The 27,446-nt window shown below is 42.7% G+C and overlaps 2 protein-coding genes across 2 annotated transcripts; both read left to right on the forward strand.

Moving 5' to 3' along the window:
- The first annotated feature begins 391 nt into the window (after positions 1-391).
- nampt1 (nicotinamide phosphoribosyltransferase 1) lies at positions 392-17,915 on the forward strand. The gene is made up of 11 exons (XM_068731404.1): positions 392-561; positions 5,097-5,253; positions 6,755-6,858; positions 7,532-7,660; positions 11,669-11,827; positions 12,168-12,304; positions 13,776-14,001; positions 14,110-14,229; positions 14,318-14,458; positions 14,619-14,753; positions 14,859-17,915. The coding sequence occupies exons 1-11, from the start codon at positions 508-510 to the stop codon at positions 14,958-14,960; spliced, it is 1,464 nt and encodes a 487-aa protein (XP_068587505.1). The 5' UTR covers positions 392-507; the 3' UTR covers positions 14,961-17,915.
- An 803-nt stretch (positions 17,916-18,718) lies between these two features.
- On the forward strand, positions 18,719-26,030 carry sypl1 (synaptophysin-like 1). The gene is made up of 5 exons (XM_068731405.1): positions 18,719-19,334; positions 22,727-22,845; positions 22,937-23,141; positions 23,224-23,415; positions 23,882-26,030. The coding sequence occupies exons 1-5, from the start codon at positions 19,263-19,265 to the stop codon at positions 24,011-24,013; spliced, it is 720 nt and encodes a 239-aa protein (XP_068587506.1). The 5' UTR covers positions 18,719-19,262; the 3' UTR covers positions 24,014-26,030.
- Positions 26,031-27,446: the final 1,416 nt, after the last annotated feature.

Here is a 27,446-nt window from a genome sequence, read left to right on the forward strand (position 1 = left end):
TCATGTTTTCTTCTAATATACGAAGTCTCCTAAATGCTGTGTTGCTTGAGAATAAAGACAATTCCAAAATGTATACCCTTCGTCAATGAAAATACGAATTCATGCATTGAACAGGTGGCATTAGTAGCACATACTAATATGTTTAAGTTTGTTGTGTAGTGTACAACAGTTTCTTTATGATGGGATGATATGAAAATAAATCGTATTTGTACTTTGGTGTCTCTTTCTTTCATGGGTGAGGGATCATCTTAAGTATTGACAGTCTTTGGTTGAACTGGGCTGGCCCGAGTATAATCGAATGATGAGTACAGCCGAGTGATGCCGGACTTTTTTGTGACGTCACAGTCCGCCCGCCCTTTCCCCCGCCCGGTTCTCTCGTTCTTCCCTTTCTCCTGCTGCTTCTCCCCCCCAACACACAGCTACACTAGCAGGCTGGAGGAGTCCCCGGCAGCACCGCACGCAACACACTGACAGCAGCGACTGACTCACGACCGAGGAGGGGAAAAGATGGAGCACAGAGACGCCGACTTCAACATATTGCTAGCGACCGATTCATACAAGGTAATGTTGGCATACTCGGCGAAGGTTTTAGACGGAGGGAGGCCGGGGGGAGGGGGGGGAGAGGAGCGGCTGATGGATGAAAATGTATAAAGTCAAGGTGGTTTCATCATCGGTCCCAAGGCCATCAAACCGCTCTCTGTGGCCGGGTCTCCGTCGGATCACAGCAGGCCGAATGGGCAGGAGGAAAGGGAGGAGAGTTCGGGTACCAAATTCAAAAAGCTGGCATCCCCCTTTAAGCTAACGTTAGCTAATATCTAAAATAAGTATATCTGGTTATTGCGAGGACATTTCGCCATCGGCTGTGCTACTCATAGCGGTGTCAAGCTAGCTGTATTAGCTAGCTTGCTAAACTCACCGGGAGCGCAAAGGGATTGATATTTTAAAAAAGAGCTAATATTAGCGACTGGCTAGTAAGTGCTGGGTGGATAGCCCGGTGAACTGCACACGGATAAAGTCTCATTCAAGAGCCCAGCCGGGGCGTAACGTTAGCCGGCATGTGGCTAGCCGCGAAAAATGGCAATGCCTCACTTTCAGGAAATCAAAACTGAAAGTCAAAGAGTCAGCGTTGACGTAATGTAAGGTTATATGTGCTTGTGTGACTCAAAATGATATTTTAACAGTCGACTGCAGGCCAAGCATTAATGGCGAATATAACAGTGGGTAGCGTCAAAGTGCAATACGTCCTACTGCTAACTAACAATGAAAGCCGGGGCAACAAATGCACTTGCAGAAATGTACCGTATCGCACGTAGCATGGTGGGGGCGCGGGACTGTTGCCATGTAGAGCAGTCACGCGACAGTAATCAGCGATGGTGTTGATGGGACAGAAGGGCAGAAACGAAAGAGAAGGAAGGGGAGTCAGGGACACCGGAGAGGTTGAGTTTGAAGGACAAAATACAAGCGACAAACATATTAAAAACGGAAAGGTCCAGAATGAGATCACACAACTGCATGAATGAAGAATTAACTTTTGAATATAGTCTGATGTAAGTAAATGCATGATACCTGATGTGATCATAAACAGCGCGTTCATTACTACTGATGCTTGTAATAATTCCAATTTCCGGGTTAATTAATGATTGGGGTTTAAGATGTATTTTTGATGAATTTGAGAATAACAAAGTTTACTATTATGTGTTTATATACCATTACATGTCTTGTGTACACATATATTGATGGCTTGTTTTTACTGCATTGAAAGCTGTAACTGGGTTACAGTCTTTTCTATAGTATACCTCTGTAACAGAGTGATGAACATGTGTATGTTAATGAACCTGAAATGCACTCTTTTTGGTTCTCAGCCAGGCTCTAGAGTGTCTGAGGTTTTGGTCTAAACAAGGTTTATCATTTAAAAACAGGTGCTTCATCATGTAATGGCGCTCAGAAATCTGCTCCCCTACGATCTCCTTACACAATTAAGATATAGTCTAACATTTTTTTTTTTTTACAGCTCTTAGATTCATAAAGGAAACTTTTAAATGTCTGTGAACAGTGTTGCGATTAGAATGGTAATACATATTTTTGTTTCCTGGACTCCAATCCAGGATATGTACTTAGTTTCCAAGGTGCAGTTACACTGTCGGTTTCTATTTCTTGGAAATGCCCGTCTTGCTTTCATTTTCATGGTTTTTCAGATATATTCATAGCCTATCTCCTTTGTATAAAGAATGTCAAGGTTGCTCAAGGTAGATTCCAGGTATGTGTGTCATTTAGGGCCAGTCGTCTGAGGACAGGAGTCCTCATAGTGTGCTAAATTCACCTGTAGTTAACCACCTGTTTGGGTGTGCCTTAATTACAGTATGTTGTCTGTGCATGACTGTGCAATACCTTTTGTAGTGAGAAAGAAAGGTCAGTCGACTCTCAGACCAACCAGAGGCGCACACACTTTGTTCACAGGACGTGAAAACAAGTTGCACCTGAATGCCCTTTGTGTTCTCGTCTGTTTGGGACTGAAAAGAGAAGCTCAGCCCCAAAAGCCAAGCTGGCCTATTGTCTGGAAACGCACATACACAAGTTTATGGTTGATGTGAAGATTCGACCGCACCACGGGGGAGAGGAGGTGCACAGTGCAGCATATCATTGTTTTTTTGCATGTGACCACATTTATGTAACATGGCATTTTTTATGGCTCTTAAATACCGAGAGAATTACAGTGAGTAAGTAGGCAGGGGGGTGGAGGGTTTTGTGGGAAAACATTTTCACAGAGCAGGATGGCTACAGTGAGGGTTAAAGCTGTGACATTTAGGTAATGGGACGGTCCCATTAGGCCTTATTCCTCACTAACAGCTGCTGCTGCTTCAGATGCACCTGAGAGACATAACTTCTGTTCTGGTGGTCAGATCAGGATTTCTCTTAATTCTCTTCTCATGCTCAAGACACAGCAGTAAATCCTACAAGGGCAACGGGGAAATAATTTGCATGTTTTAAAATAACAATTGTGCGCCAGAAAATGACTGACTCCACCTGGACTTTCTATACTGTTATATGCTATGTGTGTCTATATTTCAGTCAGTATAACTTAGTAATTTGGGTGATGTTGCATTCTTAATTACCTCACCGCCATAGAGTTCAGACAGTCAGCTTTTCAGTTGTCTAGGACTGCAACTAATGGTGATTTTCATTATCGATTAGGCTGCTGTTGATTTTTTTTTCTTGATTAATCGTTTTGTCCATAAAATGCCTGAACATTTTCTTATCATTGCAGCTTTAAAGTTGTAGATGCAGGTGTTTCTAATTTAAAATCATTCAGAGCATTTTTATCTTAAATTCCAGTGTGTTTGTCACTGAACAACTCCTTTTCAGATTGCACATAGTTATTTTACCCATTGATAATATAATTCATATCGATTTGTGCAGCTTTAATGGCTGGCACGTTGAAATAAGCCAGATCTCTTTAATTAAAACTCGCAAATCACAGAGGCTACATAGTCTAAATCTAAAGGTTTCCATTTTATTACTTGTCATTATACTACAATATCAGATAATAAGTGAATAACTGCATTAGATAATACACAAAGAGGCCTTGCTAGTGTCTGCGCCTTGCAAACTCCACTGTTACAAATTGTTTGTGTGTATACGGTCCAGTGAATGTTGTACACACACACTTGGCCAGGCCCAGTGTCATGTTGTGTGTCTTGACTCTATTTTGAGTCCTTCGAAAGCCCAGCGGAAAGGACAGAGACAGGGGTCAAAGAAACTGAGTAGGTCATTGACATTTATGTCTTCTCCTCTCCACAAACTGTGAACGGCGAGGAGTCGCTTTGTATAATGCCTGTTCTTCTCGACCATTTTCACAGGCTTATATCTGTGGCTCCAACATAAACTTTTAAGTATTTACAACGGTGAGAAAGTGTTTCCCCAAAGTTGTGTTCAAAAGGACAAGGCCCATGATGACCTTCTTTTTCCTCTTACAATAGTGTTCCCTGAAGGCAACTGGTAGACCTGCAGTGTTTCGCCATTGATATTCAGTGAGTGCAGCTTATTACACAGCGAGATTGAACCCCTTTGGCGTCTCTGGACTCCTGTGGTTGTAAATGCGTTTCCGTTAATTGTTTTTAATATACATTTCGTCTGGATATTGAAAGCAGATCAGTCTGAAAGCAAATATCGGATTACAAAATGAGCTGTAGTTGTTACCATCATCTTGTCGACAGGGGGCGGGGGGTACGTGTTTGTATTTTTAAGATAAAGTTCCTCTGAAACTGTTTAGTGTGTGTGTGTGAGTGTGTGAGTGTGTGAGTGTGTGAGTGAGTGAGTGAGTGAGTGAGAAACATGCCTGGACACGTCTCACGCAGTACTTGATGACACACATTTGATTTAAACTGTCGGATGTTTAAGCGATCAGTCCGTTTAGTGGATGAGAAGATCTCAGGAAACTCATTTTCTGAATACATACAGAATAATGGAGAGCGTGCACGCGTGGGGGAAACTCTCGCCCCGGTTGTGACATCGCAGCACTGTATTATTTGGTCGAACACAATAGATTGATTGATGGGTCTTTTGTTGAACTGGAAAGTTTGCTCTAATCTCAGATAATCACCACATTGGCAGCACTTCGTAATCTTTGAGTTGTGACCCCGAATAGCTCACGGGACCGTGTCTGTTGGCAGTGAGCTTCTGAATTCAAATTTGATTTGCTTTGGCATATGTTTTGTCGCATTTGCGTCCCAAAAAAACCTGTGCGTGATCAGACTTGTAATCAACGTTTCTCCACGTTATCTAGCGATTGTGAAGCAAGATGCAAAGGTGTTTCAGCAGTCGCATGAAAGCTTTTGTTGGTTCCTCTGAAGGGCGGGTCTATCCACTATTTTTACACTATACATTGTGAAACTTCCAAACTACTGTTTAGCGACGCCAAGATGTCACAAGACCCGACTCAAACCTACATATTAGTCCAGGGAGTAACTTAATCTTGCACAACAGCAAATATTTGCTCATTTACGATTGATTTTTTTTTTTAGGTTTCAGGGCAGAAAAGCTCTATTTTAAATTGGCCGTGCTTAAATACGTCTCATCGTGTCTCATGTTCCCTGCAGGTGACGCATTACAAACAGTACCCTCCCAACACGAGTAAAGTGTACTCCTACTTCGAGTGCCGCGAGAGGAGAACCGACCCCACCAAAAGCAGAAAAGTCAAATATGACAAGACCGTCTTCTACGGCCTCCAGTACATCCTCAACAAATACCTAAAAGGTGAGTCCTGGTTTTTTGTCCTATGAAGCCACCGCCGCTGTTACCAATTTTTCCTGTTTGTGTTGATGTCAATATGTTTCCAGTCAGCTGATTAAATAAGGGAAACCTAACCAAGTCTACTATGCACATAATGCTTTCACCAACACAGTACACTATTCTACTGTTGTTTAGCTTGCAATCGGGGCACATACCAAAAGCTTTGCATTGTTGGTCCCCGTTGGAGCATTTTATCTTTTTGCTCCTCCCCATCCGGGACAAGGTCAGAGTAATGCAGGGTGAGCTGCAGAAGTGCATGCCTGGAGCTGGCTCAAGATTCAGGGCAGGTGCTTTTTTTTTTTTTTTTTTTTTTTTTTATATATAAACAGTCCTTGTACGCACTTGAAAAAAACAAAAACAAAACGGATGGTTACAATGTGCTTCACATTGATTAGACTGTGCAGAGAATCACACAAAGCCAGCAGGTTAAGAAGGAGAAAAGACCGAAATGAGGCAAAGTATAATGCATTCAACTTCTGTGCTTTAATTAACTCAAGTTTGTAAAAGGTGAATGTTTAAGTTCATCAGTGTGATCCTGAGGGCCATGAGAGAGAGAGAGAGAGAGAGAGAGAGAGAGAGAGAGAGAGAGAGAGAGAGAGAGAGAGAGAGAGAGAGAGAGAGAGAGAGAGAGAGAGAGAGAGAGAGAGAGAGAGAGAGAGAGAGAGAGAGAGAGAGAGAGAGAGAGAGAGAGAGAGAGAGAGAGAGAGAGAGAGAGCATCTCCCTCCTGTCTCTTAAGAGGATTTCATGGTGCGGGAGCAGAGGTGTGGGGGGGAGAAAAGCAAGGGAGAGAGAGAAGACAAAAGCACAGCTGCTCTTTCACCGTATGAGGGAGAAAGACCAGCTGTCCGCGCAGAGCGTCCGTCAGCGCTCAATGATTAGCCCGACTATTAGAGACGCATCCATGGTCCTCCAGCTCATGAAACCATAAAGTGTGCATCATGAGTCTTGCAGATTTTTCCGACTGTACTTTCGTTGAGGGAGAGGTGCGGCAGAAAACGTGACCGCAATTTTACTTGGATAAAGGAAGAGTCGTAGTGAAAGTGAAAGCAGCAACTCACCATATTTAGGTTTAAAAAGAAACTTCACGACTGGGAGTTTTAACGTTTCGCATTAAAGGGACACGCATTGTCATTCCTTCTCCCTATATGGAGAGTATTATATACCAAGAAGTCAAAGGAATAGTTTTTGTATTTTGGAAAATGTATATCACTCATATCAGTATGGCAAAATCTGAGGTGGAGCCAACAGCGTGTTAGCTTAGCGTAGCACAAAGATTGAAAACGGGGGGAAACAGCTAGCCTGGCTCTGTCCAAAGGTAACAGAATCCGCCTACCAGCAGCTTTAAAGCTCACAGATTAAATTAACACTTACAATTTGTGGCTTTACAGGAGGTTATGCGCATTACTTTTTTTTACTTTTTCACTAGTAGTGGTGACTTTGTGTGCTCTTTTTCTCTCTCTCCAGGAAAGGTTGTGACCCCGGAGAAGATCCAGGAGGCGAAGGAGGTATACAGAGAACACTTCCAGGATGACGTTTTCAACGAGAAGGGGTGGAATTACATTTTGGAGGTATTTTGGAAAAAAAAAAAAATGAGTTTGAGGAAAAAGCTGGAAGGAGGTATACAGGTGTACATAGACTCGCAGGTGCCAGAACATGCTAAGAGATGCACATGAGATATTGTGAAGGTGATGTACAGACATGCATCGTGTTCCCAATAAACACAAATAGTCCAATAGAGCAAGCTTCTGATAAGTCACATTCTTAACAGCTCAAATAGTAAAATTCCATTTCAGCTACGACAAAAGAATCACAGTCGTGTTCTATAGCCAAGAAAATACAACATGCAATAGCTGTGTTATTGAGAGGTGCTGTTTCAGCACCTTGGAGAGAGCACAGCGCTCTCCACTGACAAAGTATTTTCTCAAGTGAAAAATAATAAACTCTTATTTTTAATGGGTTTTTAGTTGTGCCATCTCTGACCACAATGAGTCTCAAGCTGGAAGTCTTGTGACAGGCAACACTTATTTACCTCAGACCAGTTCTGAAAATGCAGGAATTCTGTATCTGTGTATATTTAGCAAAGTCTCGCTGCCTTTTTGAAGGTTCAAATCTCTGAGTGGGATATTTGTGTGTGTGTGTGTGTGTGTGTGTGTGTGTGTGTGTGTGTGTGTGTGTGTGTGTGTGTGTGTGTGTGTGTGTGTGTGTGTGTGTGTGTGTGTGTGTGTGTGTGTGTGTTTGCAGAAATACAATGGACACCTGCCTATTGAAATCAAGGCGGTGCCAGAGGGCAGTGTCATTCCCCGAGGCAATGTTCTGTTCACGGTGGAGAGCACGGACCCGGAATGCTACTGGCTCACCAACTGGGTGGAGGTATGTTTGTTTTGTGTGCAAATGTTCTTTTTCAGCTTTACCCCCCCCCCCCCCCCCCGGGCACTAAAGGTGAGCGAATCACGGCCTCAGCTGCTTCAAATTCCCCCGTACGTCCTCGTCTAACGCTTTAGATTTGAATGTGCTCGTAGAGCAACAAAAGCTAATTCTGAGATTTAATGGCTAGCTTTATTTGATTATTGATTACAAAATATACTCGTGACATTTATGCCCTTTTTACAATGGAGAGTTAATGGTTTATAAAAGCCTTTAACTATTTAGCTTGGCAGCACTCCTCACTATGCCTCTTATCTCTCATTTAGATCTCACAGAATTACCGCCCTGTCATGTCTTATTGCTTAATCAGTGCTCAGAGATGTGCTGTGACTGGAAAAAAAGAAAGTCATTCATACAGGTTGGCTGAGAAGAAGAGAGAGTCAGATACTAGAAAAACCCTTGTTTGGTATATCAGCATATAAAAGGCAAACTATTCCTTTAATCATCACGTAGCTGTGATTGTCGTGTCGAAGCATGTTTAAAACACACAAATGTAATGGTCTGTGTGGGTTTTTTGTGAGGAAGAAGTACAGTGGAGGTGAAGCATATTATTGTGGTTTGAGGCAGGCGGTCTGGTGTCTCCGCCTCCTCAGTGCCGCGTTTATTACGCTGAGCTAATGCGCCGTGCGAGTCCTCCCCAGGACGAGGACGATGTCCTGCACTTAATGCCGCATGAACAGACTGTCCTCAATGACTCGGCAGAACTAAATTCATTTAGCATGAGCGATGGCTTCAGTCTGTCTCTCTCTCCGACTCTTCTTCACCGTTTTAACGGCCCACGTTTATGAATACGCCGTTTCACCTCTGCTACCACCAGGGTAGGAAATTTACATATTTTTTAGGGGGCAATTTTTGCCCCCACTGACTGAAATCCAGGGGCATTTAAAAAAAAAATTGGGGGCAATTGAAACTTGTGAAAAATAATAAATATACTTTAGGCTTACAGGTATATGAGCAATTGTCATCAAATGGCAATAATAAGACTATTAGGCAGTAGTCTACAGATTCAAAGTGTTTTCTCAGATTTTTTTAACAAAAAACAAACATATAACAATAAACAATAAATCAGACAATCATATTAAATTGTGTTCTTATTTCTTTGTGGTTATTTATTGTTATTACATTTTTTAAACTATTAACAATTATAACTTTTCTTTCTTTTTTATAATTATGACTTATTATATTTATGGATTTTTTTTTGTTACCTTTAATCATGTTGTACCTAACTAGTACAGGAAATACAGATAGGACAGACAAAACAAAGAACAAAAACATAAAATTGCAGGTGCTCTGGGAAACGCATTTCTCAAACCCTACCAGCATCATTCCCCCACCCCGATGCTCGCTTTGCCCACATGTCGGCCTCCTCAAGGGGCAGGCGTACCCACACCTCCAGCACATGCGGTCGGGCGGCGTTCCCCCCCTCCGGTGTCGTTTGGCTACCTGGTTGATCCTGCCAGTAGCATGTGCTTGTCTCAAAGATTAAGCCATGCAAGTCTAAGTACACACGGCCGTTACAGTGAAACTGCGAATGGCTCATTATTTATTTATTTTTTATTTTATAATACTATATTTATCCCGTTAAGGGGGAAAGTTGTCTCTGCATTTGACCCATCCCTGTATCAGGGAGCAGTGGGCTGCCCATGACAGGCGCCCGGGGAAAAATCATTAAATCAGTTATGGTTCCTTTGATTGCTCTAACGTTACTTGGATAACTGTGGCAATTCTAGAGCTAATACATGCAAACGAGCGCTGACCTTCAGGGAAGCGTGCATTTATCAGACCCAAAACCCATGCGGGGTTTTGGGTCTGATGCCTCTCGGGGTGCCTCAACTTTCGATGGTACTTTCTGTGCCTACCATGGTGCGCAAATTACCCGACTCGGGGAGGTAGTGACGAAAAATAACAATACAGGACTCTTTCGAGGCCCTGTAATTGAAATGAGTACACTTTAAATCCTTTAACGAGGATCAATTGGAGGGCAAGTCTGGTGCCAGCAGCCGCGGTAATTCCAGCTCCAATAGCGTATCTTAAAGTTGCTGCAGTTAAAAAGCTCGTAGTTGGATCTCGGGATCGAGCTGACGGTCCGCCGCGAGGCGAGCTACCGTCTGTCCCAGCCCCTGCCTCTCGGCGCCCCCTCGATGCTCTTAACTGAGTGTCCCGCGGGGTCCGAAGCGTTTACTTTGATAAAATTAGAGTGTTCAAAGCAGGCCCGGTCGCCTGAATACCGCAGCTAGGAATAATGGAATAGGACTCCGGTTCTATTTTGTGGGTTTTCTCTCTGAACTGGGGCCATGATTAAGAGGGATGGCCGGGGGCATTCGTATTAAGAAGCGCTCCATTTATTTATTTATTTAGAACGTTTGGTTCTTCACGCACACGCAACATCAGTCAAGGCGAAAATCCAAAACATTCTATGGCAACTGGACCGGGTCATACAGGCTACGATGTTTTTGACAAGTTCATTAAATTATCATTATTATTAGAGGAAATTATGGGGGCATTTTTTGCCGCTCTCCCAATGATATCAGAGGCAAAATTATATTTCTTAGGGGCAGTTTTGCCCTTTGCCCTCGTGTATTTCCGACGCTGGCTACCACGGAATCGTGCCGCAATTTCCCAGAAGATCATAAAACATAAAACGACAAGCTGTGTTTGTTTTGTCCATCGATGCAAAAAGAAAAGCTTTTGTTTCGTTATCTCAGCAGGTTTTTCATGTCCAGTGTTTCCTGAATGTTGACTAGATTTGGATCTATAACTTCATCCGCTTTCCCCTCAACTATAATGACAGATACACCAATGAAAGGGAGCAGTGCATGCTGGTCACCCACAGCCAGGAGCACAGTCTCAACACACACACACACACACACACACACACACACACACACACACACACACACACACACACACACACACACACACACTGTCCTGGTACATTTGGATAAGCCACACCCCCCTTCTTTCCTTCCTTATCTCCCTCCATTTTGTTCTGGGACATTGACCGAGAAGTTATTTTGCCGTGTGTGTGTGTGTGTGTGTGTGTGTGTGTGTGTGTGTGTGTGTGTGTGTGTGTGTGTGTGTGTGTGTGTGTGTGTGTGTGTGTGTGTGTGTGTGTGTGTGTGTGTGTGTGCGCGCGCGCACGCGCGCGTGTCACATGAGTCCATATTGTGGTTTAGATGATGATTCGTCTGAGGTTGCATGTGAAGGGTCGGGGCTGCAGGGTGAAAACAAACGCTGCATGCATCATGGTAACAGACAAAGGCAAGTGAAGAATTAGAGCTGGAAGTGTGCAGAACTGAGTCACTGTGTCGGAGGGAAGATGGCCGCACATCCGGCACTTTTAAATGTTTGTTATGCTTGCTCTCTGGTTTGACACATGCACTTAGCTATTATCCCCACTGTACACAGTTTGTAAGTCTGTATAGTCATAACGTGTGTAATTAAATTCAAGTTCTGTTAAATTGAAAAACAGAAGAAGAAAAAAGTATAAAATATGTTGAGAACAGAGTGGAATGCATAAGTACACACACGTGCGTATTGTACTCTTCTGGTGGTAGAACGTGTGTTTTCATGAAGATTTCCCAGGTGGTGGCGAGTACAGATAAGCTGCTTGTTTTGACATTAAGGCATCGAGGAATGTATTTTCCCCGGAGCTTGTCTTGTGTGAATGAGCAGCCCCCCTTTCATCGCTCTGAGCCTGTTGCTTTTGGGTTTTAATGCCAGTTGAATACTGAGAAAGCAGGAATATTGTCAGTTCAGTGCTAAGAGAAAAACCCCGCTTTGGCAGCAACTTTAGCTGTTTTTGTTTGACGTTGACTCAGTGTTCACATTGGAATTCTTGTTTAAATAGGCTTTGAAAACAAGGTGCACGTGGGAATTTAGAAGGAATTAACTGTTGCGGTGAAATTGTTGTGACGCCCTGGACTTGAAATACCTCTTTCTTCCCTCCATCAGACCATTCTAGTTCAGATCTGGTACCCCATCACTGTGGCGACCAACTCCAGGGAGCAGAAGAAGATCCTCGCCAAGTACCTCTTGGAGACCTCTGGGAGTTTGGAGGGACTGGCTTATAAACTGCATGACTTCGGCTACAGGGGCGTCTCCTCACAAGAGGTACACTTATACATCCAAGACAGTAGATGGTGCTGAGGGGAAGTTGTACACAATGGTGGAAACCCTCCCTTTTTACAAATGGAAGGCTTGAAAGTGAATTTGTGAAGTTTGTCAAAACAGTCCCAACTCATGGTCCACGTACTCGCTTTATTTTCCGGACCTTTTAACCAAATCACACAGTATGGTACGGATGAAAGCGCTGGAAAAAGCTAGTAAGTGGACCATTAGTTGGTATTGTTTTGTCAGAAATGTAACGCTTTTAGGCATAAAAAATTGCGTATATTGGGACGTCTTAGCCTGTTATTTCCCATAACACCCCTCCCCTCCTCCTATTTTACAGACTGCGGGCATCGGGGCCTCGGCCCATCTGGTCAACTTCAAGGGCACAGACACGGTTGCCGGCATTGGAGTCATTAAGAAGTACTACGGCACCAAGGACCCCGTGCCAGGCTTCTCAGTGCCTGCTGCAGAGCACAGGTAGACACATACACACACACACACACACTCCATTTTTCTGTTGCTCATTGGAGCTTCTCAGTGCAGTCTGAATGCAGCTACAGAGTGTTTCCTGGCTCTTCCACTGTGATGTAGGGCAGTAGTTCACCCCTCACTTAAGTCATTAAATCTGCGGTCTGAAACAATTCCAAGTAATCATGGGGCGACTGCCAACGTGCTCAATGCTCCTTTTTAAGGGATGGTCGAGGTTTTGATGCGGGACATTTAGCCTCTGAAAGGTTTGCTGAATCCCTGTGAACAATGCCAGTGATCAGCATATTCCCAGAACACACCGGGGTACAGTAGGCACGGGCTCTGTTCATCTCCGGTGAGAGGCCACATTTTGACCAAGAGCCAGGCGCGGGGGCGCAAACCTTCTCGCCCACGTGCTAAATTGATTTTCAAATTAGAAAAACTCTCATATAGCAGCAGCTCATCTGCCAAAATCAGTTGATTTGAAGTCCAAAAGTTTGGCTGAGTTTGGTTAATTTCCTTCCTTCACTCTAATTATCTGCTCCATCCATCTCACTTTGTTGACGGGGGGCTGTGATTGGCTGGAGGTGAAGGTTGTGATTGGCTGCTGCCCTGATGCACACATGCCTCTCACATGTCTCTGTTGTTGTTTTATGGCTTTGATCCATTTATCCTCTATATACACACACACAAACTTTCTCTCTTTCGCTCCCATGCACACGGTCGCTTCTTCCTTGCCACCAGGGTAGTTACTGCCGCTCCGGTGCACCCTTCTTCCTCGCACCAGTGCATTGTGGGATGGTGGCAGAAGTTGCCATGTTAATCATTATGTAATGCCCCCCCCCCCCCCCCCCCCTCCTAAAGTTGGTTTGGTTTCTACCTCAGAGGGAGGAGTCGCAGTAACATTCCACGTTGAAGTGTGTCGGTGCTGAAGGAAAGGGACGGGCGGGTGTTTTAGAGCAGAAGTGTGTCTCCTCCAAAGCGCTTTCAGGACAAACTTTGATTATCTTCCATTGTTTACTGTGAACTCTCAATGGAACAGAAATGCCCTGTGAAGAGAAATACAATACTTTAACAAATACGCTGTACAGAAATGTGCATTAAAATAGAAAGGCATGAGTTTCAGAGACTAGTAATAGTCAGGTCTGCACTTTAAGGAGCCACGCAGCTGAGATTTACAAAAAGGTTTCACATGGAAGATGAGAGCTACTTAATGAAAAGTTTCAGGCATCCAGATATTTCATAACTAGCGTGCGTTACTCTGAGACACACACACACACACACACACACACACAGACTCAGTACAGCGTGAGACACGCATCACGGCAGAGAGGAAAACCTCAGGAAATACAATGTGGCCCAGGTCTGGTTTCATGTGAGACTAAAACCTGGAGTGCACTGCCCTCTTCTGGACGGTCTGTGGTATTGAAGAAATGACTGAAGGCAGAGAATAATGATGTGTCTGCTGTTCTCTCTGCAGTACCATCACAGCATGGGGGAAGGACCATGAAAAGGACGCCTTCGAGCACATCATCAAGCAGTTTCCCAACGTGCCCGTATCCATCGTCAGCGACAGCTACGACATCTACAACGCCTGCGAGAATATCTGGGGAGAGGACCTCCGTGCGCTGATAGTGTCGCGCAGTGCAGACGCCCCGCTGGTGGTCCGACCTGACTCGGGGGACCCGCTCGACACGGTTCTGAAGGTGCGTTCACGTTGGACGGCTTGCCTTTTTTTCCGACTAGAATCTTAAAACAAGGCCGGGACACTAACGTCTTTGTGCCACCTTCCTCTCTCATTTCCCTTCTGTCAGGTTTTGGAGATCCTGGGTAAGAAGTTCCCTCCAGTGGAGAATTCCAAAGGTTATAAGGTGCTCCCTCCTTACATCAGAGTCATACAAGGAGACGGGGTCGATATCAACACATTGCAGGAGGTAGAGACGCATGCTACTTATTGACGCCACGTAGGATAACACTAGGTTATGTCTCTTACATGATGTTCCTCCGTGTGCTTTTCCACAGATAGTGGAGGGCATGAAGCAGCACAGGTGGTCCATTGAGAACATTTCTTTTGGGTCCGGAGGGGCTCTTCTGCAGAAACTGACCAGAGATCTGCTCAACTGCTCCTTCAAATGTAGCTATGTGGTCACTAACGGACTGGGGGTGAGTACCGATGCGTTAGAACATAGTTATATGCATTTTGTTGACCGTTGTGGTAATTAAACATGGAGTAACAGAACTATTTAAACGTTTACAAAAATAAAAAGATTTTCGCTTTGTGGTTTGTTTTTTTAAAGTATTTTTTTCTGTTTGTCTGTGAAAGGTGAATGTGTTCAAGGACCCAGTGGCCGACCCCAACAAGAGGTCAAAGAAAGGCCGCCTGTCTCTGCACCGGACGCAGAGCGGCGACTTTGTCACCCTGGAGGAGGGCAAGGGCGACCTGGAGGAGTACGGCGTGGTGAGTTCAATGCCTACAGTACAACACACACACACACACACACACTTTAGTGCACAGAAATGGTTTCCAGTCTAAAGACACGCTCATTTTTCTCTTCACCTCTAGGACCTGCTGCACACAGTCTTTCTGAACGGGAAGATCGTGAAGACGTACACATTCGACGAAGTCAGAGACAATGCTCAGGTCAAAGAGAGTGAGCTTGACTAAAACCCCCCCCCCACACACACACACACACACACACACACACACACACACACACACACACACACACACTCCCCCCTCAACCCTTCACCTTTTGGCCTCCGACGCCCACCTCAGAAAATGGAGGCAGCGTGCACTGCTAATAGATCTCCCACTTCCAAAGCTTGAGAATCTCCTCCCCTCCCCCGAAACGTTCCTAAAAAAAAAAAAAAACCTAAGAGAAGAAAATGTGTGAAAGGTCCAGTAAGCGATGGACACATAGAGGGGTAGAAGTCGCGAATATGAAGACGAACCGTGCGTTCACTCCCGCGTGCCGCCGGCCCAAATAGAACTTGGGCGAGTTGCACCGACGACTATATTGTAATGTCGGAACATGATTGGCTGCCGATTTCCATGCCGACACAGAAGCAAATAAGACGGTTGTGAGTGAGCCACTGTCGGCCGCGTGCGGAATGAACCCATGGCGAGTCAAAGTGAGAAAGATGATGACGGAGAGCCACCCCCCCCCCTTTGTATTGTGTACAGAACTGTTTGGAAAAAAAAAAAAAAACTAAATTTCTGAATCTACTTAGCTTTGTCTCTTATGTGAAGGATGAAAATGATGCTCATAGTGTATATGGTATACTTCGACTGTAATCATGGAGGATGAAAGAATTAATTTCCCCCAATGTTCCGGCTTTTAATCAGAGGTTAGGGCCCAAATTATAAACCTCTAGCGAGTACTACCTGAATATTTTGTACCGTTACTCCGCCAAATACTATATTCTGGGTGCATCACTGAAGGTATATTGATGAGCATCTACTTGCTGTTATGTTGAGCATTCACCTCGTGAAGGTCCAACCATATGTCTGCTCACGTGGAGGGATTTAGCCAACCTCAAAGTGATTTTGTTTTTAATGTTTGTTTGTTTGTTTTTTTATTTCAGGTTTGTTCACGTATGTGTATTGCTCCAGCATTTGTGAAAATTATTTTTAAAAAAAGCTAATTTTCCATCAACTACTCCAGAGTTGCCCGAGCCCTAAAATATTTACAAAGTTACAAACGTTTCCGATTGAATCACAGACATTGTTTTCACTTGAATGAAGACGATCTATGTGTTTATGAAAGATTATGTGGCTCCTGAAATGTTAAATGTTGGTTCTGCTGTATGTGTGCTTTGGATCTGTGAGCTTGCGTGTGTGTGTGTGTGTGTGTGTGTGTGTGTGTGTGTGTGTGTGTGTGTGTGTGTGTGTGTGTGTGTGTGTGTGTGTGTGTGTGTGTGTGTGCTGACATTCTCTTCCTTTAAAGGATTGTGTAGTATTCCTTTATGCAAATCCACTTGTTGACAGGGGGAATAGAGAACACTTTCTTTTCTGTTTCGCCAGCCTTTTATTCTGAAAGGAGACACAGAGTTGTGACAAACAGGTGGTGATGCAGTAGTGAGTGTGTTTTGTAAAAAAAAAAAAAAAAAGCAATTAAGAGGCAGAAAAGGTGAGACCCGGGATCAGGAATAACTTTGAGACAGCACTGTGCCGCTTGTGCTTTGGCACGTCGGTGGTGCAGAGTTGCTGATCAGCAAAACGTTGCCCTTGATATCACTGCCTTAACTCGTGTAAAGCAGCTGTTTTTTGGAGAAGCATAAATGTGCCCAGTGATGTTTGGATTTATTGCCCCAGGTAGAAACGGGATGTTGCTGATGAAGCCTCTTGGAGTTGACTATCTTCCTGCTCAGAGCATCTCAGTGGAGTGTCTCTCCTGTTTGACGGTGTGTTTAGTCACATTGCTGAGGGATGAGGGATTTAGGAGCTGGTGACATCACAGAAAAACAAATAGTTTAAGACTAGAAACTAAATATTTGACTGAATATTTTAAAGGTGGGCAGTGTCACTTCCTGCCTATCTAAATTCTAATGTGTCTAAATTTCTGGTTTATGACCCAAAAAAAAACCAGAACCCAAAAAAAACAAAACAACAACAACTGTTTGTGCGTTTAATTAGCAAAGTTTTAGCATGCTAACATGCTAAAGTAAGACGTTAGCATGCTGGCGTTAGCATTTAGCTCAAAGTGTAGTCTCTCAGAGCTGCTAGCATAGCTGCAGAGTGTCATGCTAAGACGTTTAAAACTCCAGGTAACGGTTTATTCTCTGCCTTTATCACTCTTTCTCAGACGTTCAGCCGCTTCACGTTCAATAAGCTTCATATATTGTCACCTCAGAGGCGGCTACCGGAGTGTTTGCTCCCGGGCAGCTCTGCTATGTCTGTCTGTTACTGTCGGACCCGCAGTGACTCCCCTCATGGGCACTTACAATGTTGCACTGTTTTCTTTATTTTCACCATTTGTTAGATACTTTGTTATCCGATTCAGGAGTCACTACACAAACAGTACAGTTCTTTTATTTCCAATCATTTGGGTGCATTTAAGTCTAATTTTACTGTTTTGATACTGTCTCGGTTCTTACCTCAGAGAAATATTATTTTGTATGACAAAGGAGAAAAGAAAATGCCAGAAAACATTGCAGTAAATAACTTTATTTACAAACAATGTGGCCATACTGCCTTCTCACTTGTACATACAAGAACTAGTTTGACTGGAAGCAGAGCGGCAGGTTAGGAAGACAACCACAGTAGATAGTAATATTATTATTCTTGTCGAAACAATCGGGTTTTTTTTGTACAAATAGAAGAATATCCAAACCTGCTTGACTGAACTGGCAGTGTGACTGTCAAGCTTGTGTGTGTGTGTGTGTGTGTGTGTGTGTGTGTGTGTGTGTGTGTGTGTGTGTGTGTGTGTGAATGTCTTGTTTGTTATAGATGCAAAACTGTTTGTGAATACTTTTTGTTTTTTCTTTTTCTTTCTGTTGTTGTTTTACGCGTATGTATATGTTAGTTGTCCCAAATTCTCTCCCAACACAACTGATATTTTAACTAACATAACTTGCTATATTGTCAACAATACATTGATTAAAGATGCCACCCTGTCAATTTGGAATGGTTGATTTATTTTTGCCTATTTTTGTATTTTAAATCTTATTTCACTTGTTTAGTTCAGTTAGCTCATATATCATCTTTAAGAGCTCCATTGTGCCAAATAAACATATAAACACAACAGAGTCCAGTCTTTTGAAAACATACAAAAAAATGTATACACTTGGCCAAAATTGTCAAAGTAAAACCCAGATGACATTTAGGAGTCTTTAACTTTGTCTTTCCTCATATCTACTTAATATTTGTTTGCCCTTGTTTTAAGATGCATCCCAAACTTTCTCCATTAACAGAGACCACATATTTTTTTCCCCCTATAATAAAAATGCAGCTGTTTTTTTAGGAATAAAATCTCATCTCTGTCTCATCATAACACTGTAGATTAGTGGCAGACAGTAAGAGGAGGCTGTTTTACGATGATGAACCAATCCTAACATGTAAAGCCGGTGGAACTCCCCTTTAATAAAGGAGTTTCAAGTTCAAACCGCCTCATGTTTGACATGTAGGATCCTCATCTTATGTTAACTCTGTTGGTTGTAGCTGGTCTATGAGGTTTTCTTCTTCTTTGGTTGAAGAATTTGGGGAGTCTGTGGTTTGCTCTGAGAGTCATATGACCTAGTCAGCACCAAATAGGCGTTTTACAGTAACTGCAACCTCAGCAAGGAGGAGGAGGAGGCAGCCTGCGGATGGATCCAATAAAAAAACTCAGGACACTTCTGAAGTCTTTTGGTACTTTTGTGACTTATCTACTAGATGAGTGTATATGACGTTGTCTTTGTGGGATGTTATAGAATGGTCGTTGGAGATTTTTTTTCCCAGCCCAGTAGAAGAACAACCTTTTTTGACAACAGTGTCGGCCCTATCAGACAGGGTCACACTTTTTCCTTTAGCGTCCGTTTCCTTTAACTAAATACACACGACGCTTTCTCACCAAAAAGCAGAGCGTAATTTCGCACCCTTTACGCACTTTACGACTGCGTATTTTGCGCATCACCAAGTGGAGCGGCAGGCACTCGTTTTTCAAACTACACTGCAAAAAACAAAAGTTGAACTTGAACAATTTTTTTTTTTTTTTCCATTGACATTTGTTGTTAAAAGTTCCTGAAACGCGTAAAAACAGTATTTTCAGTGGGTCGACTGTTCTCGCCTCCGTGGCAGAAATTTGATTCGGTCGCAAATTCGGGTTGTAAAAGTCACTTTAAACAACTTGGGCCGGTCATCTTTTGCAGCGTCGGCAGTAAAAACGACGTCATTGTGCCAAACAACTCCCCTTTTTCCTCCCTGTTGGACCAACATCCACAGTTTGGGAGCGACTGGATAAAGATTTTTGGATCGGAGACGCAAATCATGATGACCGGATTTCGACTGAACTTGTCGCCGCTGAAGGAGCCTCTGGGCTTCGTCAAACTGGTGGAGTGGGTAAGTTAGATGCATCTACTGTGTGTGTGTGTGTGTGTGTGTGTGTGTGTGTGTGTGTGTGTGTGTGTGTGTTTCATACCCAGAAGACAGGGAGGTCCAGTCCTTTTCTTGGATTTTCCCGGCGAGAAAAAATCCCTTAAGTAAACAGTTTTAGGGGGAATTTGTTAAAAATGCAGATGGCACAAAATGTTTATACATAAAGCATGAACATGACTTTTTATGCATTTATCAACTTTGAGTTTTCACATCTACAAGAATGAATACAATGCATGTTTGTAATGCAATTTAATAAGTAAAACTTAAAATGTAAACTTATATAAACACGCTTATACCCAATAATATGCCTGTTGCTCTTAACAATTTTGAATTGTCTGCGTCTGCTTAATATCTCACAAAAAAAATCCAGATCTTTAAGATGCATAGAATGAAAGTGTGGGTGTGACAAAGAAAACTTGGCTAATGGGAGTTAAGCTGAGTTATGTCCAGTGGCCCCCCCCCCCCCCCCCCCCTGCCCTTCAGACCACACAGTTACAGATTGATGCATCTCTCAGCAATAATTGACCTCTGAGTAACTGCACACGGTTAGCTACTCATGCACTCGAGTACACACCTTTTTGTATCATGAGAGAACGTGCTACAGTTTCTCATGTGAAAGTCCAGTCATCAGTTCTGCTCTTCATAAGTGGGTCAGAGGAATCCAGTGCTGGTTAATGCAGCTCAGCTGTTCTATTTTCTCACGTACAGAGCTATAGAGCCGCAGTAACACCCAGTCATCTGACTCGGGTTTTCACTGTTGTTGGCCTTATCTAACCCGTACCTAACTTTACCGCATATTTTGTGATTCACAAGGGTCCAGATGGTAAATTGTCTGTACATATTTCCCGCCTTTAATGCCGGGAATGTCCTGTGCGCATCCCAGCTCGCCCAATAGTGCGTAGTGACACGTCATTAAGCAGGTCCAGGAGTTTGAAACATTAGGAAAAGTTTACTCTTTTTTATTTCAGGCAGTTGGTATGACAAAACAAAGTATTTGAAGATGTCCCCCTTGGCTTTAGGGAATCGTGACAGGAATTGTGTCACTACTATTATGATGTTGTTCAAATGAATGGAGAAAATAATCAGCAGATTAATAGATAATGAAAATAATTGTTAGTTACAGTTTTTGGTAACTGTGCACTCTTCTTTGGATTAGCTAACTATTAAATTCTGGTCCACAACATGACTCAAATCTCTGGCATTCAGGGAGGATTTTAGGATGCTCGTCAAGCCTTCCATTAATAAATAACATGACTATTAAAACAATGCATGTAGAATAATGTGTCAGTTACTTTTGGGCGGCTGCAGTGAGTGTGTATTTGGCCAACAGATGTTGGACATAAATTTAACACAGCAGTTAAATAAAAATTATATCTTTTTTGAGCTCTGACAGATTGATCAGGTTGCAGAGTGTAAAGAGCAACATTTTTGCCCACTGTCCATTGAACCTGTAATCCTCTTGAGTATTCCAAATTTAACAAAAAGTTGTTTACTCGGCACAAGAGTTGCTCAGCCTAAACACTCATACCTCCCTCGATGTTATCTTCCACGCAGTAGTAAACAGGAAGTAACAAATGCTACAAGGCTGCCCCATTCACTCCACATGTTGAATAATGATGATAAAGATGTCGGGTCTCGCTGCCCAAAGAGGGAGAAACAGCTTTCTTGGGCGTCTGAAGGAAACCCACTTTCAAAATGGGAACACGCTCCAGTGGTTTTTGGGGTTTTTGTTCGGACTGACCTGGACTCAACAACCTTTGTGTAAGAACATTGCTGATTATTTCTAACAAGATATTTCAGATTTATGAGTTATATTTATTTTTACAGCTAGAGGGTCCTTCCCACTAGAAGCACTCTTTCTTTTTCCTACACGTCCTCTTTCTTCATTGTTTGCATCACTAGCGGGAACCTGTAACTGAACTTCCATCACACATTGTGAGCGGTTGCATTCATGGTTGATATGCTCCATTCATACTGAGGCTCCTTGTAGTGGGAGAGTGACAGAATCAGCGAAACAAGAATGTGAGAGAAGGCGCTAATGGTGGTGTGTAGCCCGAAAAACAGGAAGTGGCCGCCAGTGACATCTGGAGAAACATCTGGAGAGAGGCCTTGCGGTGTGTGTGTGTGTGTGTGTGTGGATCATGTAGTAAATGTGGGTGTTGTGGTGTGACGCTAAAGGCTAAAAGTTGAGGTGCTATGTTGTAAGAATTGTTCAAGTGTGTGCATATAGTTGTGCTGATGAAACAGAATTTAAGTTCAGTTAAAAGTGTGTTTATTAACGTCCTGATAGATGAACAGACTGATGCATGTCATTACCTTGCAATGGGAGCTGTGAATCAAAGATCATTACTTTGTCATAATACACTTCCGTGTCTGCTAGATGTGCAAATAAGCCACCGTTTGCTAGCATGTTCACCAAATCAACTTTTTAAAAAGTGTTGTTAGGACGGCTATTTAGCTCCCATCTGTGATGCTCAATCTTTGAATGAGTGTTGTACTGTTGCACAGCTGTCTGTTGTGCTGCCGGCTGCTCACTGAGAATATGTGATGATGACATGCATGTTGAGAACGTGTGAAAACTGTTAACAACACACTTTGAGCAGAACAAATGAGATCCATGACGTTTGTCAATGATGTCAATTGAAGGAGCTCAACCCCCCCATTAAATAATGTGATCTGCCTGCTGCAGTTTGAGGGTTAAGCTAAGGAGCAGCCAGCCTGATTAAAAGAATTTAGTATGTGTTGGTTTTAAGGAGAGTATTAGTGTCACATGGCTTACACGCTGAATCAGATGCTTTCTGCCCCTGCAAGAAAGAATTCAAGAGCTGAATGGCAGCATTAGTGTGGCCATGCAAATCACATTATATTTTGTTTGTGAGAAGAAGGTCTATGGTTTAGATTAGGCATTTCCATGAGAGACAAACAAATGTAAGACGCTTGAACAAAATAAAAAATGAGCTTGTAAAAATTGTTGAGTCGTGAGTTTTACTTTCAGCTGTTTGTTAGATTAAACTGCTGGCCATCTGTTATTCCCTCTGGCTCTTTACTGCTGACTCGGTTTTAGGTTGCCAACTTTCTTCTAAGTTTGAGGTTCTGGTGACATTACGCTGCGCTTTCAAACTGCCCAAGACTACATGCATGTAGGGAGGATCACAATCAAATTATGATTGGTTATGGTTTTCATTCTCCAGTCAATGTGTCATAGTTGGTGTTTTTGCATTGCAGATTTATTAGAAAGAACATCCTCCCTTCCGCTTAAACAAATCTCCATAGTTCCCCAAAGCAGAACAGAGTTTTTCTAACATCAGTCTCAAGCATCTCCCTAATCATCCGCTCTCTCTTGTCCATCCAAACAGCTCACGGCCATATTTGCTTTTGGATGCTGTGGCGGATACTCGGGGAAGAACATCATATCTCTCTTCTGCGGCGATGGCAGGAATGAGACTCTTGATGCCAACTTTCACTACCCATTTAGGTGAGATTCACAACACGTTTTGAAGCGCGGTTTTGTAATCAATTTCAAAAAGGATTATAATAAAAACCCCTTCATCTTGTATCGCGGCCAGGTTAAGCCAGGTCCCGCTCGTCGAGGGAAACGCCACTCTTTGCAACCACTCTGTCACAACGACGCACATGGTGGGAGACTCGGCCTCCTCGGCGGAGTTCTTCGTGGGCATCGCCATCGTCTGCTTCCTGTACAGCATGGTGGCTCTGTTGGTGTATTTAGGCTACATGCACGTCTACAAGGACTCTGACTTTGGACCCATTTTTGTGAGTATTGATCTCTTTGGTCAGTTTGCCGATAGTTCACCTTAAACCCAACTGCAAATGAGAGACTTGTCCTTGTCTGCAGGACTTTGTGATCACGGCGATCCTGGTCTTCCTGTGGCTGGTGTGTTCGTCCGCCTGGGCGAAGGGCCTGCAGAATGTGAAGGACGCCACGGACACGGCAGCCATCGGTGCCACGCTGGCACTCTGCAAGGGGAGCAACGTCACCTGCGAGGTCACAGAGTTTGCCAGCATGAGGACCCTCAACATCTCTGTGGTGAGGAAGAAATAAACTAATAATAATAATAAGCTTTATAAACGAGAATGTCACACTCGCTCACTGAGACCAGTCTCACTTCTTCGGCTGTCATTCATTTCCAGGATGAAATCCAAATCCTTGGCCAATAGAGAGATTTCTAGTCATTGATTGTGCCGGTGTCCCATCCCTGCATGTTTATATAATATTACTTTAGAAGACCTGAGTAGAAACATTAAGCGGCCTGACTCACAGTCATGAGACAGTGAGTAGTAACACTTTCATTGTACCTCAGGCACTGTTGCTGTGGTCCGCTCAATAGTGTCTGCGTCACAGGTCTAAAGCAAATGTGTCGGTTTGTGATCGATATAAAACCTGTAAAATGTCAATTGTTTGTGTCATCACATACAATTTCATAGATTCACAGTATATCATAAGAAACCTCCTGTATTATATGTTGTCCAGTCATATTTTTTTTTTCTTCCAGGTGTTTGGCTTCCTCAACATGTTAGTGTGGGCGGGCAACGCCTGGTTTGTGTATAAGGAGACCCGTTGGCACTCCCAGAAGTTCTCTTCTCAGCCCGTACCTGGAAGGCAGCAGGTCCCTGCACCCATCTAACACGCAATATAGAGCAACGCAAACCCACCGTCGCATACGTGCACACCACCCACTGAGCGATCACAAACCGACACAATTTGATCATGTGTGTGACCACGTGTGCAGACGTTATTACACATACTAAAAAAAGCTTTGAGAAGGTGACGAAGGGAGACTAAATGAAGGATATTTTGATAGATGGCCAGTTGAAAAACTGATGGATTTTGTATTAGATTTGGACTTTATCAACACGCTAGCAGTTGGATAGGTACACAGAGCCGAATTTGCGTTTTGTAACCCAACGTGTCATATAATTCCTTGCACATTCATGGCTTACTTGAACTGAGAACACTTCAAAAAGCAATGTCAAATTTCCCAAAAGATTTCTTCTGCAGCAGTAGGAGGCTGGGGAAGGAAAAAGTGTTCTAACTACGGTTTCATATGTAGATTAGTCTTTGTAACTTTTTTATTTCTTACCTGTTTCATATACTATCGCAACACCAATGCAATCAAACGTGTTTTATCATAACTCCTAGATGGTTTCTTATGCTTTAGTAAGCAGATACATGCACAGACAATGACCAAACGTTGTAGGAAGATAGGTTTTCTTACTTCTTTTTGGGTACCGGCTGGACAACGACTGAATTAATTATGCTTTATGATGTACTGATGCGTGTAAAATACAGGATTTAATTAGTTTGACATCTGCCGCAATAAGGATAATGTGATCAAGGTTTTCAGGGTAACAGATAACAAAAGACAGTTGTCTGTGGTGCAATATGAAGCATAATACTCTATACCATATTACCTTATCAGAAAATGACATTCATTGTCATTTATTGGCACACAGTATATTGCATTTGATATTGGCCTTGACATTGAGCAATATATTCTGTGTTGACTTCTTTCATATTTTGTATATTTTTTTTTTTAGAGATTCAAAGCCCCTTGTGTATGTGGAAAATTACTCTCAAATATTCATTCATTCTTTCATTCATAGGCTCTCTCACAGTCAGTTAATGTGCCCTCTAGTGGTGGCTAGCGAGTATTGAATCACTGACTTTCCTCAGGAAGGTAAGTCTATGCGGACAAGGAGACAGGTTAGATATATTAAACCTGACGGCGTGATGTGTAAAATGGCCTCCGACCCAAATATCAGGAGAATAGTTCACATACGACGTTGTTATCGCAACATGCACAGTGCACTCACATGGTGCTTACTATGGTTTTGTGGTGTACCATGAGAGTGTAAATCCATAAAGAAAACTAGACTGAAAGTTGGCGACTTAATTAGTTCATTAAAATGTTGCAGCATGAGTCAGCCAAAGTGTGTATAATCCTTAAATTCCTCTGTGTCCGAAGACTTTGATTTATTTAGTCTCAACTCCGGTACCAGATGAAGGTTAAATCCTTCCTTGATAGTGTAAAAAAAAAAACCCAAAAAAAACACTTTGAATGTGGAAGCGACTTTTTCATTTTTCACTTTTTTTGCATTACTGTTAAACAGAAACAGCTCTGCCGAAGCTCTCGTTTTCCTCCTTTCTAAGCTCATTCCATATCTCCATATGATGTTAAATCAGTTATTTTGTTGTTGTCTTTTGACTATCTATTTTTTTATAAATCATTAATGAGACACCAAACAGTGAGCTGGTGTTGTGTTTAATAAACTTCATGTCACTTTTTTGTCTTATTTTTCATTTTAACTATTCGTAGATGATTTTCTTTGAAGGAGTTTCTGATTTTCTTTTTTATCTATTGCCTTTTGATGTAATACAAATGTAAGTGGGATGATGATGAATTCATACAATTCTGCTGCAAGACAAAGTTGAATTAAAGCGTGTGCGGTGTACTGGTTATGCCTCTGCACTCTCGTAATCATCATCCGACTATAGCTGTAGCTTTGTCAGTGATTCCAATGCATTTAACCTGCCGAACGGTCTTCATCAAGAGAGACATACATTCACTCTGTGACATGCACAATTTCAATGTACCTTTGTTTTGTTTTTTCAATAAACATGAATGATTTTTTTGTCATCAATCTCTTTGTGTGTTTGTATGTGTCCAGTGCACAACATGCATGTTTGTCTGGCACTTTTCTGTCAGGCCTTCATATGGAAGCCAAACATTTTTTACAAAAACATCCATTCAACTTTAGTTTTACTTCACATTTCCTCCCAGGTTATGTGTGAAATAGGAGATTTTACAGTGCAGGTTTAAACATCTTGGAAAAATTGTGAAATTGTTTGAATTCAACTGCTCATGTGAAACAAAAAAATGGTGTGTTTGTTTGTCAGACAAAGGAGAGAAGTGTGTGTGTGTGTGTGTGTGTGTGTGTGTGTGTGTGTGTGTGTGTGTGTGTGTGTGTGTGTGAGAAAGACAGCAAGGATAGCATTCAACCACAGATGATCCCATGAAGTGTGTGTGGCTTTGACACATCAGTACAAACTAATCAAAGTTGTTTCCTTTGCGCTCGTTTCCTCTGTATCTCCACCCTGTCTCACTTGCTCTCCCTCTGATTCAGCTGAAACACTTGACTTCTTGCTGCGTCATGTGAGACACAGGCGTGCAGCTTCTGGATTCTTCCTCTTTTCAGGTTTTAAACCCCCGAGATATAAACATCATGCAGCTGTACCAAAAGAGCTGCTCTGTGTTTTACCTGTTGCATAACAGCTGGACTCAAGTGACCAGTTTGTTCAGTGTCATCGTGATGGAAGAGCAGTTGTGATCCACTTGAAAGTGTCTTGAAAAGGAGACTTTCATCTCGCCTGACTTTGCACTTGAAATGCAGGTTCTGTTTTCAGCCACAGGAGGTCAATGTAGTGCCATGAGCTTGACCTACTGAGCCACATTGTGACTCTAAACATCCTGGCGCAGTTTGGGTCAATAGCCCGATTATTCATATATTTAATTAATGATGTCCCCCATTAAATTCAATTTTAAAATCGCTGCTTTTGACCAATGTCTATCTGACCCCATTTACAGTGCTTTGTTGTTACTGTAAAAGCTGAGACATTATATAACAAATTGCAACATAGACTACAATTAAATGTTTTATTTGCAGAGGAGTCTCACCTCTGACCCTAACCTGCACAAGGTTGCGGTGAAGCCAATAGTTAAAATAAACATTTCACTATGCACAAAATTAAACTGCAGCTGTAACCGTATAATATAATCTGATCTACTAACGCCATAATGTTATTCATAGTTCTGACCTTCTACTTTCAAAATACATTACCACCCATTACTTTGCAACTCCCTGTCAAGAGCTCATAGTACTCTAATTTCTTCTAATGAAGCAGAGAGAAGACGGCCCATGTGTTATATTTCCAGCCTCAACCTACAGTAAAGCACAAAGCGGTACGTGGTTCATCCACATGGTCATTCCTGCCAGGGCTAATATCGTAGCCGACACTTATTTCAGGTTGCAAAATGCCTAATTGCCACCATTTTTCAT

This window comes from Cebidichthys violaceus, unplaced genomic scaffold, assembly GCF_023349555.1.
Source record: "Cebidichthys violaceus isolate CVI_PGR_0920_01 unplaced genomic scaffold, fCebVio1.0.p SCAF_51, whole genome shotgun sequence".
NCBI classification, from domain to species: domain Eukaryota; kingdom Metazoa; phylum Chordata; class Actinopteri; order Perciformes; family Stichaeidae; genus Cebidichthys; species Cebidichthys violaceus.